At 52.6% G+C, this 13,538-nt stretch overlaps 1 protein-coding gene across 1 annotated transcript in view; it reads right to left on the bottom strand.

Annotated features, from left to right (window-relative positions):
- The window catches only part of OSBPL5 (oxysterol binding protein-like 5), an 80,203-nt gene extending 78,922 nt beyond the window's left edge, over nt 1-1,281 (bottom strand). The window contains exon 1 of the mRNA XM_011988187.1: nt 1,173-1,281. Coding sequence (XP_011843577.1) covers nt 1,173-1,223 — 51 coding nt within the window. The 5' untranslated portion in view covers nt 1,224-1,281. The remainder of the gene's footprint in view (nt 1-1,172) is intronic.
- Between the last annotated feature and the right edge of the window lie 12,257 nt (nt 1,282-13,538).

Here is a 13,538-nt window from a genome sequence, read left to right as displayed (position 1 = left end):
GCTGCCGCTTCTCCTCGCCCCCCAACCCCGCGCGCGCTCCGGGGCTCACACTCACCCGGGCGGCCAGAGGTCGGGACACTCCGCTGAAAATGGCCAGAAGGCTTGGCGGGGTGGGCAGTGGTGAGTGGGGTCAGCTTAGTGGGGTTCTCCAATTTAGGGGTGCAGGCCCCCAGCCCACCCTAGCCAGAGTGTGAGGCGCCTCCTCTCCCTCTCTGAACCCAAGAAACTGTCGCCGTTTCTCCCCATCTCAGGAACCATCAGAACACAAGAGGAGCCCCAGACATCTAAGACTATTGTCCCTGCCCCTTACGTGCTAAGAAGGACCCTCAGTCACACTCTGTTTCTAACTGTACGTCTTTCTCAGGACCCTTTTGACAAGAACCTACCCTCATGTGCATTTCTTCCTGTATTTCCTCCTCACTTTTTTCTACCCCCCAGAGACCCTTTTAGACCCCTCAGTTCTCTTATATATAAAATACATTCTAATTCCCCTAAACAGCATCCCCAGTGGGAGCTGAGAAGCCCTCCCCTGGCCCCCGGCTCTCTGCCTGTAGACCCTGAATTGGGTGTGAGTCCAGGGTTGGCCCCAAGGTTTGCAGCCGTAGTATACAAGCCTGAGGTGCCCTGCAGGTCCTTCCTATGGTATGCCCCCAAATATCAGAAAAACTGGGAGCTGGGCTCTGGCATCCCCAGATGTAGGTAGACCCAAGAGGGCGCCGAGCCTTTTCCACGTAGAACCTTAAAAGGGACAGAACTGACCCTCCGCAGAGAGCCCCGGGCTCCTCCCTGCACGGAACTGCCACTGACATGCGTGTTTCCACGGTTTCACGCTGCAGGTGCATTCGGGAGGCCCTAAGCCTGGCTATCATGGGCGTGTGCAAGACCTCCCAGCAGGGCTGCGGAGGGCGAGCCGCCCAGGAAGGCTCCTTCCAGCACCTGAAGGGGGAGTGGCACAGCATGCAGGTGCTCTGCTCACAACAAGCCAGACCCCTTCTCCTCTCAGCCCTGGCCTCGCCCACCCCATTAGACAAGTTGGTGGGTATCCTCCTGTGGATAGCAGCACCAGCCCCTTGTGCGCCGATCACAGGAACCCACGGCTTATGGAGGTGAGTTGGCTACTCGGACTTGCCCTAAGCTTACCCCCAGGGCTAGCCTTGCCATTCCATAGTCACCTTGTGAGGTCTTGGGATGCAGAACTGCTCAGTCAAGATGCTCAGGGCCATGGTGGGTCCCTGCTCCGTGTGGCCTGTGGCAGGTGGCCTCTGCCTCTCCAGGAGAGGGTCTGTGCAGCCGGGATCCACAGACACCTGCTGGGTTTGCTCTTTGAAGACTCCGCCCAAAGCTGGGGTGCTGCTGCCTGGTAAATTGCTGGTTGCTGGGGCCAATCCAAAGGGAATTAGGGAAGAAAACAAAGCCCCTATCCCTAGGGCAGAGGTCTCGGGGCGAAGTATGGAAGGTTGCCAGGTGCTTGATGCTGGCTGTCCGGGGCCTGGGTTTCATGAAATGACACTGCTGAGGGCAGAGGTCAAAAGTCAAAGAGGCACCTGACGGGGTGGGGAAAGGGGCCATAGATGACAGCAGGTGGGGCTGGGGCGGAGCAGGACGAGGGTCGAGCCTCTCACTGGGTTGAGTGTGACAGCCAGATGACCACACAAGAAATGAAGAACACGCCACCTGCCAGGCTGAGCGACAGGTGTCAGGTGTCTGCCCTGCTTCCCAGCAGGGTCTGCATTTTTCCAGAAAGCCCCATTTCCAGCCTCTTGCCTGGTTTTGGAGAGGCAGTGAGCCGAAGAGGTCGCCCCCAACAAGAGGTAGGTCTGAATCCTGCTGCTGCCAGAAAGAAGTTCCATCACCAGACAGTGGCTTGTTCCTCCCGGGCCCCCGCTTCCTCTCCTGTCAGATGGACACAGCATCTGTGCCTGGTGGTCAGCGCAGGAAATGAGGGCATGAGAATTCTCAGAGATGGGCAGAGCCAGGTGCCAACGGCACCAGCTTTAGGGGGGCACGCCCAATAGGCCCCACCATCCAGGAGCCCTTAAGCAAGTTTGTGCAACTGGCTGTGCCTCAGTTTCCTCATCTGTAAATGGCAATGATGACCAGAGCAGTTTCCACTGCATGAGCTTCCGTGAGTCCCCCGTGGGCCAACAGACTTTGCAAGTGCTGGCTGTTGGTGGGCATTGGGGACCATGAGTGAACTACGGGAAGGAACGGCTTGCAGCACCCAGCTGGTTAGTTTGGAATTTATGGTAATTCAGACAAATATGTCTGTGATAAGTAAGAATTTTTAAAATGCTTTGCAAGCAGAGTGCAATTTAAAATCAGGGCAGTTCCAATCCAAGTCTCCAGAATGGCAGTTCTCTGCTAGGGGTGGTTTTGCCTCCAGTTTCCAGGTGGCATTTGGCACTGCCTGGAGATAGTTGTCATTGGAGGTTGCTACTGGTGTCTAGTGGGTAGAGGCCAAGGATGCTGCTAAACACGTTGTCATGCACAGGACAGCCTCCACCACAAAGAGTGACCCGGCCCCAAATGCTGGTCATGCAGTGGTCAAGAATCCCTGCCCCAGAAGTGAATACATGTCCACCTGCTGGCATCACTCCTTGGTTTCGGGTGGTTGGTCTAAGCCCCCAAGGCCTCCTGCTGATGGAGCCCCTACCCTGTCCCAGGTTCTTTGCATCTCATCTACTCCTCCTGACACCAACTGAGGGGTGAATAAGATGGCTGTGGGCACCTTTCTTCTGTCAGACCCTTTCCTGAGGGCTTTAGACACTTGGTGCATTTCATCTGTCTCACAAACTTATGAGCTAGTTCTGTCGTGATTGACTCCATTTTACAGATGGGGAAGCTGAGGCACAGCAGGCGAGGCAGTCACCAACCTCTCTGGCTCCAGAACTGTGCTCTGATCCGCTGTGCTCTGCCACCTGGTTCATGATGAAGACCCACCGGCTCAGAGGAGACCCCCCAAAGCCCCTGCCCCTTCTACTGCATCTGGCTGCCTCCCTGGAAAGGGCTGGGGTGGCCAGGACACGTGGGAACAGGGCTGGGCCCAATCCAGAGAAAGTGCCACCAACCAGGAAAGCCTTGCTCAGGGCTGCAGCCACTGCAGGAGCCCGCGGGGCTGGGTGTGGCCCCCTGGGGAGAGACCTTCAGCAGGTGTGGGCCTGTAAACTGTTGTCGGTTATCTCCTTTAGTCCTTCTCAGCCTGCTTTTTTTTTTTTTTTTTTTTTCTGAGATGGAGTCTCACTCTGTCTCCCATGCTGGAGTGCAGTGGCGCAATCTCGGCACATTGCAACCTCCGCCCTCTGGGTTCAAGCAGTTCTCCTGCCTGAGCCTCCTGAGTAGCTGAGATTACAGGTGCCTGCCACCGTGCCCAGCTAATTTTGGTATTTTTTGTAGAGGCGGCGTTTCACCATCTTGGCCAGGATGGTCTTGGACTCCTGACCTCGTGATCCATCTGCCTCGGCCTCCCAAAGTGCTGGAATTCCAGGCGTGAACCACCACGCCCGGTCCTTTTCAGTCTTCTGAGGCAGCGATAACCACTTCTCTCCCTTGGACAGATGAGGAAACTGAGGTCCCAGTAGTAAGGGGTGAACCTGGACTTAGGTGGGTCTCCGACTCCTAGCGGGGCACCTGCCCGGTTTCCCTGGGCTGCAGTGGGGAGATCCAGGGGTGAGCCTGGGCTCTGCTGCCCTCCCTGCTACCCTGAGGGCACATCCACCCCCCAGTGTGGTCTTTTGTGGGAGCCTTTGCTGCTAATTCTGTTTCCTCCCCTGTGCAGGGGGATGAGATGAGATCTCCCGTAGGCAGTGGGGTGTCAGTGAAACTCAAAGCGTCCAGGTAGTCTCCATGGCACAAAGCTAATCACAAGAACATTGCAGCATGTATAGACCATTTGCTGTGCACTTGACACTATGTCCTCAACTTCACGTGACTGGATTGCATCCCCCTGTACTGCCGGCAAGCCTGTGGTTATTAGCATCCCCAGCTTACAGACGCCGAAGTGGAAAGTCAGGGAGGTGATGCCACCAGCTCCAGGCTGGCCACTGAGGAGCGTCCCAGGCAGGACTGGAAGCCAAGCTGGCGTTCAGGTTACAGGAGGCAGGATTTCCCCGCTGTTCTCTCCTTCAGGGCTGGACATGGCTGCCTCTTTGGGCCACCAGCCGTGGGAGGGAGCCAAGTCCTTTCCTCTCCTGGATCCCACAGGGGTGCAGGGGCTGGGGGCCTGAGGAGGAGCAGGGACGTACTGGGTCCCCACATGCGTTCCTCCTCCTCTTCCTAGGGAGACTGTGGTGGCGTCTCCCGGGCTGAGTCACAAAGCCAGGTGTGGGGAGCGGGACGGAGCAGTGGCTGTTTTCTGTTCTTTTGGTTTTTTCCTGGGGCATCCTGCAGGACTCCCTTCCCAGCTTTGGGCCGCACTGTCCACAATGTGTCCTGAGCAGGCCTGCTGCCTGAAGGCTCGCCCCAGCTCTCTGGCTCTGTCTGCCTGTCTGTCTCTGACTCTGTTACTCTGTGTCTCTGTCTGTCTGTCTCTCTCTCTGATGCACACGTGTGCACACACACACACACACGCACACACACGCACACTCACACACCCCCCTGTCTTCTAGAAAGCCATATCTAAACCTGTGATTCAGGCATTGTAATATGATCATAATAAAAACGGAGTTTCCCACCTCTCTTGGTGACAGTATTTGGACTCCTGCCTGAAAGGAAAAGAAGATACTATTTATAGGGTCAAAACCTCCGCAGGACTCGGTGGGAAGCTGAGGTGGCTCCAGGGTGCTGTGGGTGCCGCTGAATGGCGTTGGATATGTGGGATAAGCTCGTGCTCAGACCTCCCCACGAGCGTGGAGCCAGTCCTCAGAGGTGACTCCCAGGGCGACGGGCTCTGCCTATGGCCCTGCTATGTGCAGCCAGCCCTATGCCATCCTCCACCGCACCTGGTCGGGAGGAGGAGCAGGGCCTCGTGGGCACTGCAGGGACGTTGGTGATACACCACAGAAACCTCACGGGGTAAAGAAAGACATGCCCAGAGGTTCCCAAAGCTGGCTGGTGCCCAGGTTGAGTGGGGGCAGCTGCTCCGGGGATCTGCTGGCTGGGGGCGCTGCCTTGGGCTCCAGCCGGGTCTCTTCTCAGGGGTCAGGGGCACACCCAGCTTAGGACCTGGATTTAGGAGCCCCTTGCCTGTCACCCTTGGCCATGGGCTGCATCTGCCACAGTCGTGGGCGTCTGCCTGCCCCACGGTGCTGCTGGAGGCAGGGAGGGAGGCTGGGAGGGGGCAGTTCACGGGGGCCCCAGGCTCCTGCTTGGGGCTCAGGGGAAGCTTCTGTCCCCGCTCTGAGGAGGGAGGCAGTGATCCTCCCCGCCCAAGGAGCAGGCACAGCATGTCGGTCAGCCGTGGGTGTGGAGAGAGCCCTGGGTAAGGCCGCAGGGAGCTGGGGGCAGGGTCTCCTCGGTGCTGGTACCTGAAGGAGCAGATCAAGGGGCACCCGGAGCAGACACTTTCTAAGGGAGGCACATTGTGTCCAAGTTCTCACCCAGGAGGTCCAGTGTGTCCACTTGGGAGGCTGCAGACCCCGCAGGGATATGGCTATCTGAGGGGCAGCCTCCTGGAGCCTGCTCACTCAGGCGGTGCTCCCTGGCACTGACTCCTGAGATCAGAGCTGGGTCCTGAACCTCCGCGTTGGCTTGGGGCTGAGGACCTGCTGCAGGAAAGCAGGGCCCTCCTGGGACACAGACAAGGAGGAGAGGGCTGAAGGCCTGAGAGGCTAAGGCCTGCCCCCTGCATCCTGGGTGCGTGTGCCCCTCAGGAAGAACTAACAGCACCTGCCGTAAGCCAGAAGTACGCAGGGTCACCTCACCCAGATCTGGCTCCAAGTTAATGAGACCTGGAGCCTTCCTAATAAGTCGCTGACACCCCATGAGGACGACCCCATCCCTGACTTCAGAATGCTGGTGCTCGAAGACACGCAGTGACCTTAGTGGATGTGATGACCAAATAAAACCCCGGTGTTTCTCCTCAACCCTCAGACCAACTGTAAACAGGTGTGCTCACTTCCCGGAACCACCAGAACAAACAGCTGCCACACGCCAGGGGGCTTGAAACAACAGGAATTGCTTCCCCCACAGTTCTGGGGGCTGGAAGCCTGAAATCAAGGTGTTAGCAGCTGGGTTCCTTCTGGAGGCTCCGAGGGAGGGTCCTTCCCTGCTTCTCCCCAGTTTCTGGTGGCCGGCAATCCTAGGCACTCCTTGGCTTGGAGATGCGTCCCTCCAATCTCTGCCTCCATCCTCAGCCATGGCGTCCTTCCCTTTCTGTGTCGATGTCTCAAATCTCCATCTCCTTTTTCTTATAAGGGCACCAGTCGTAGGATTTAGGGCCCACTGGGGTAATCCAGGATGATTTCATCTCTGAAAATCCTTCCTTTGATTACATCTGTAAAGACCCTATTTCCAAATAGTGTCACATTCACAGGTACTGGGGGTTTGGCCCTGTGCAAGGTAACCTTGGCAGTGTTGTGTTGATTTTCCCATTGAATGCCGTTGGTTTTGGTGAGCCGGTTGAACTTCTTTCCCGTCCTAAATGCTTGTGTTCTGGGTCTCTGTTGAGTGCACAGCCTCGGGGCCTGGAAGCCTCGATGGAGCAGATTCTGGCTCTGTGCCTCAAGCTGGAGGCTGTTCTGGCCCCTACTAATGGAGAGGATTGAATGGGGCGGTCAGCACCTCCTGGGAGCAGTGGAGGGTCTACGCTTTTGCTAGAAGCTGCCCTTTCGGCTTGCTGATTTCTAGCCAGGAACAACTGGGTACCCCAAGGAGCAGGATTTTGGCAAGTGCACATTGGGGTGGAAGGCTGGCTTCCCTCCAGGGATCTTCAAACTGCCCTCGGGAGGATCATGGGGACTCTGGCACATTCTGTCTTCCACCTGTTGGGGAAGGCCTGGGGCTGCTTCCTGGTGACACACAGTGAATGGGTGGGGAAAGGAAATGACTGCCCCAAGGCAGGATCTGACCAGAGAATCTGCAGTCTTAGTGGCCACCCTGTGATGCCCAGGAGAGATGCCACCTTTTCCTCTCGGGATATAGAAACCCAAGACTGCAGAATTGCATGGCCAGGTCTGTGGGGTGGGAGGGGAGTCCCGGATGCTGCAGATCCTGCTTGTACTCACAGGGCCACCACTGAGAAGTCACTTTCTTACGGAATTGGGGTTGGTTGGCAGGTGTAACTTGTGCACTGAGAGGCAGATGGAAAGGCCCTAAAGATGACCAAGACCTGGAGGGAGGGTCACCCAGGACTCAGGGCAAGTCAGTATTGGGGCACGCCTGACCTGCGGCTCTCCTGTCACCCCTGCAGGAACAACGAGACGACCCACAGCTGGAGATGGCTACTCATTTTTTTTTTTTTGAGACAGAGTTTCTTTCTGTCACCCACGCTGCAGTGCAGTGGCATGATCTTGGCTCACTGCAACCTCTGCCTCCCGGGTTCAAACGATTCTCCTGCCTCAGCCTCCTGAGTAATTGGGACTACAGGCATCCACCACCACGCCTGGCTAATTTTTGTATTTTTAGTAGAGACGGGGTTTCACCATATTGACCAGTCTGGTCTCGAACTCCTGACCTCAGATGATCCGCCTGCCTCGTCCTCCCAAAGTGCTGAGATTACAGGCATGAGCCACCAAGCCTGGCTGATGGTTACTCATTTAAGAGGAGCTAGAGCAGTGATTTTGAGTGTGTGCCTGGAGTCTCCCAAGTGGACAGACTCAGCCTCTTGGGGTCCTTGAGACCCTTTCAGGAGTCCAAGAGGTCAAACTTATTTTCATTGTAATACTAGGATGCTATTTGCCCTTTCCACCCTTGTTCTCTTACAACATACAGTGGAGTTTTCTGGAGGCAGCCTATGTGTGATATTGCAATGGAGAGAATACAGAAGCAGATGCAAGGATCCAGCTAGCGTCTGTTAAGCCAGGCATTAAGGAGACTCACAAAAATGGACAACAATGCCACTCTTTTCATAAAATATTTTTGTTTTGTAGAATATGGTTGGTTCTCATAAATAATGTGTTATTTACATTAACAATGTAATAGATTTATAATAGTTACTTTTTAAATGAATAATTAAATGCAGATTTTAAAACATTTAGTGAATACTGATAGACATAACCTACAGAAACAAATGTTCTTTGTGGTTCTCAGTAATTTTTTAAGACTATAAAGGACCCTAAGACCAAAAGGCTTGCAAACCATGGATGTAGAGGATGCTGGAAGGCAGAGTAGGGATTCCAGTATGATGTGCTGAAGAGGGGTTGGGCTTTGGGGTCAGAGCTGGGTGTGAGTCTAGGCTTTGCCATCCTCACCTATTCCTCTACTACCATTGTTACCTCAACCTCCACCATCATTATCACCACCAGCACCGTCATTACCGCATCAACCATCATAGCTTTCATCATCATAATCACCGTCACCACCACCACCATCATCATCATCACTATCCTCACCATCACCATCATCGCCACCACCATCATCAACCATCATTGCTTTCATCACCATCACCATCATGATCACCATCACCATCTTCATCATCATCACCATCATTACCATCATCATCATAATCACCATCACCATCACCACCATCATCATCATCACTATCCTCACCATCACCATCATCGCCACCACCATCATCAACCATCATTGCTTTCATCACCATCACCATCATGGTCACCATCACCATCTTCATCATCATCACCATCATTACCATCATCATTATAATCACCATCACCATCACCATCATCAACCATCATTGCTTTCAATCATCATAATCACCATCACCACCACCATCATCATCATCATCACCACTATCCTCACCATCACCATCATCACCACCATCATCAACCATCATTGCTTTCATCACCATCACCATCATGATCACCATCACCATCTTCATCATCATCACCATCATCACCATCATCATAATCACTATCACCATCACCATCATCAACCATCATTGCTTTCAATCATCATAATCACCATCACCACCACCATCATCATCATCATCACTATCCTCACCATCATCATCATCACCACCACCACCATCATCATCACCATCATCAATCATCATTGCTTTCATCATCATCATTGTTATCACTATCATCATCACCACCATCACCATCATCACCATCATCACCACCACCATCATCATCAGCCATCATTGTTTTCATCACCATCACCATCATAATCACCATCATCATCATCATCACTATCATCATCATCATAATCATCTCTTTCATCACCATCATCACCTCCTTCATCAGTATTACCATCACCATCACCAGCATTACCACAATGCCACCACCATTTCCATCATTACCACCACCATTATCATGACTATTCTCACGATTACTGCCTCCCTTTGGCTGAGCATGAGCTGTGTGCCAGACACTGTGTCAGGTCTTTATAAGTCATTTTCTCTAATCACCATAGAATTCTACCAGGCAGGTAGTATTATCCATTTTTACAGGTGAGGAGACTGAAGCTTATAAAAGTTAAATTGCTTGGTGGAGCATGCTCTGAATATCAATCTGTTTGTCTCTGTTCTCTCTGATACTGGGAAGTTACTCAAGCTTGGTTTGTCTCTATTTGTTACTTGTTAGTTGGGAATATTGCTAATGTTAATAGTTTATCTGAATATCTACTAAGGACCAGGCACTGGCTATGTGCATGTCAACGTTAACATAATCCTCTTGATCATGTAAAACAGGCATTAAAATTACACCCATCTTGGGGTGGGAGAGTCCCATGTGAAAAGCATCATCCCCCAGGCATGGCACACTGTGGCACTGGGTGAATGCTCACCCCTGTTGTCACAGCTGCCCCAGCTGTAAGACTTGCATGGGGGAGGTGGCCAGGCCTATGGAAGACAGCAGAGTGGGGTGTGGCAACGTGAGGTGCAGGCTAGTGATAGTGAGGCGTCCTCCCACCTCTCAGCTCTGCTCTGTTCTTTGGGCTGGGGATACTTGCAGGCAGGCCCATGATGCTCCCTCTCCCTAATCACTTATTTTTAGAGTACCTATTGGGTGCTAGATAGTGTCTAGGCATGGGGACATGGCTGTGAAGGGGACAAACAGGACTCCCGCCTGCATGTTGCTCAAACTTTTGTGAGAAAGACAGAAAATGAGTGCATGAACACAGCCCCAGCGACACTGGAAGGAAGGAAAGCCAATCCAGGGCAGGAGGTAGGAGGAGGCATGCAGTGTTGAGTGGGCTTGGAGAGGGGGGCCAGGGAGGACTTTTTCTGGGGAGAGAACATTTGGGCAGAAACCCTCATGAAGCAAGGGAGTGGGTGAGCCACAGCACCTCAGGGTTAAGTGTGTCCCAGGCAGAGGAAACAGCAGGCACCCAGGCACCAGGAAGCCATGAGCTTGGTGTGTTCACATAATGGCCAGAGGCCTGTGTGGCCAGGGGGAGGGAGAAGGGCAGGAAGTGGGTCAGGGAGGTTGCAGGGGCCATCACACCTGGCTTCCTGTGCCCCATGTGGAGTGTGATTTTATTCTGATTGTGATGGAAGCCATTTAGGGAGTTCTGAGGAGGGAATGTGATGGTCTTTGTTTTTGTTGTACAGACAGAATGGAGACAGGAAGTCTTGTAAACAGAGTCAGTGTTGTTTCGGGTTGTTTTGGGGTGCTTGAATGGGAGGTCAGGAGAAGTGGGCATATTCAGGTACATTTTGAAGTAACATAATTTATGCCTCCAGTGTTGGAAATGATATGAAGATGAAATACAGCATGGCAAATTGGCACTACGTGTGAAGGGGCGGAAACTGCACACGATGGAATAATTTGGTGGAAAAGACTTCCTAAATGTTTCACCTGCATTTTCACTTCTTCTGTGATCTTTGAAACATTTGCTGCACTTGGAGAGTGGTTGTGGCCTACGAATTGTGTCTTTGCTGTCCATTTGCAAGTCTGGTCTTGGTCAGCAGTTGCAGTTAAGCGATATCTGCTTTCACAGCCTTAATAATAATTAGCTTTAAATCTTTAATATTCCATCATTCAGTACACTTATCATGGCATTTTTGCAAGGGATCACTTTCACAGCTCTGTACCATTACATTGTGAGAAACACAGTAAGAAGGAATATTTGACTTCCCCAGTACCAGATCTATACTAAGCTTCTCCAGCGAGACAGAATTGATAAGATAGGTATACAGATAAAGAGTGGGGATTTCCCTGGGGAATGGACTCATGTGATTATGGTGGCTGGAAAGTCCCATGACAGGCAAGCTGGAGACCCCATAATGCCAGGGGCAAGGCTCAGTCCAAGTCCAAAGGCCTCAGAACCAGAAACGCCAGTGGTCCAGTGGTCTCTAACTCTGAGTCCACACAAGCCTCAGGACCCCAGGGGGCTGCTGATGTATGTCCTGGGGTCCGAAGCTGGCAACCCTGGATTTCTCATGTCCAAGGCAGCAGAAGAAGAGTCTGTCCCAGCTCTCGGAGAAAGACTGATTTCCGTGTCTGTATTTACTCTTTGTAGGCCCTGGTTGACTGGACGGTGCCTGCCAACACCGAGGGCTGATCTTCCCCTGAGTCCACTCAGACTCACGCGTGAGTGAGTGAAGTATTATCAACTCTGAAATAGGGGCGATAACTAATAACAGGATGGAAATGCACTTGTACGATGCCAGCACAGAAGGTTTGTCAGGGCGGACATTCATTCTTGCTATTCTCAAGTTTTGTGATGAAGCAAGTGCATTTAGATGCTGCTTAGCTGAGAATGTTTCCATCTCCTCTGGAAACACCCTCATGGATACAACTGAACTACTGTTTTACCAGGTTTCTGGGTACCTCTTAGCCCAGTCAAGTTGACACCTAAAATTAGGTCCACAGGTCTACCTCGTAGTTCTGCCCAACACGGTGCAACTGTCCTGTGTACAGACAGACAGGCACCAATCCTTTCCCCAGGACTCAGCTTTCAGGATTTCGGCATTCAGGATTTTAATCTGACATGAGGGATTTTCGACTTAGGGATTTCAGCATTGCGGATTACGCAGTCCAGGATTGTGTCTTTGGGGATTATGATTGACACCGAATACGACTATACCTCAAAAAAGGCATAAGAAGGGAATGCTGAAAAAAAGATCCGGGCCCCCTCAAAAAAGGCGTATGAATGGAATGGTGAAAAAAGGATCCAGGCCCAAGAGCAGCCCGTGCTCAAATCCTGCCTAATGCACAAACCACATTTGCTTGCTTTCAAATCGTTGCTTATTACTTATATGTGATTAAAAAAAAAAAAGCAGTAGGCATCAAAAACACTCCCGAGGTGGCCCTTTCCAGAGACACTTTCTTCCGGTCCTGGCATGCTGGAGTCTGGTCGCCAGGGCTCTGCTGGGGGCCCCAAACTCTCTGAAGACGTGCTTTCTGGGTCATGAGGTGGGAGGCACACAGATGTTGGTCATCTGTGGAGGGTAGCAGAACAGCCCCAGGGCCAGCTCAGAACCAGGGAGCCATCGATTCTGGCAGGTGAGGACTGCCCGAGGGCCTCTACAGGCCGGGCCAGGGGCTGGATGGGTGCAGCCACTTCAAAATCCCTGAAAGCAAATGTGGAACCTCGAGTGAGTGTCCTGCTGGGAAATGACCACAGCCTTGTCCTGAGCTGGGTGAGGGTGGGTCTGTCACCGCAGGGCTGAGGGGCACCTCTGTGTGCTCCTTGCCAGAGGAGCTTGGCAGCAAGTGTGGAGTGGCCCTCCTAGACAGCAGCAGCTCTGGCTTGGGTCTGGCCCATCCCCAGACACAAGTGCATGCAGGCGAAGGCCAGGGGTCAGGTCCTGCCCAGACATTGGTCTCCTGAGCTGTTGGGTGCCAGGTGTGCCCTGTGATAGGACAGCGGCAGAGCTCAGCTGCTCCACCTCGTACTCTGGCCAAAAATGAAGGGGCACACAGTGGCCCTGAGGGGCTGGGGGACAGCGCTGCAAGCCTTGGCTATGGCGGGGCAGGGGCCAGTCACCCTCTGTCTTAGTCCTTTCTGTGTTGCTATTACAGAATACCTTAGGCTGGGTAATGTATAGAGAAAAGAGATTGGTTCATGGTTCTGGTGGCTGGAATGATCAAGATTGGGCAACTGTGTCTGGTGAGGGCCTCAGCAGCTTCCACTCACAGTACAAAATGGAAAGGGGCAGGCATGGGCAAGGAGACCACATGGCGAGAGAAAGCAACAGTGCCAGATTCTCTTTTTTTTTGACTTTTAAATTATTATTTTTAGAAATAGGATCTCACTCTGTTGCCCAGGTGGGAGTACAGTGGCACTATCATAGCTCACTGCAGCCTTGACTTCCTGGGCTCAAGTGGTCCTCCTGCCTCAGCCTCCCCAGTCACTAGGAACACAGGTGTGGCCACCACACCTGGCTAATTTTAAAAAAGTGTTTTTTGTTTGTTTGTTTGTTTTTTTTGAGATGAGGTCTTGCTATGTTGCTTACACTGGTCTGGAATTCCTGGCCTCAAGTGATCTTCCCAACTCAGCCTCCCGAAATCCTAGGATTACAACTAGACTCTTTAACA

The sequence above is a fragment of the Mandrillus leucophaeus genome, unplaced genomic scaffold (assembly GCF_000951045.1).
Source record: "Mandrillus leucophaeus isolate KB7577 unplaced genomic scaffold, Mleu.le_1.0 Scaffold325, whole genome shotgun sequence".
Classification (NCBI taxonomy): domain Eukaryota; kingdom Metazoa; phylum Chordata; class Mammalia; order Primates; family Cercopithecidae; genus Mandrillus; species Mandrillus leucophaeus.
This window is presented reverse-complemented; position numbering and strand designations above follow the sequence as displayed.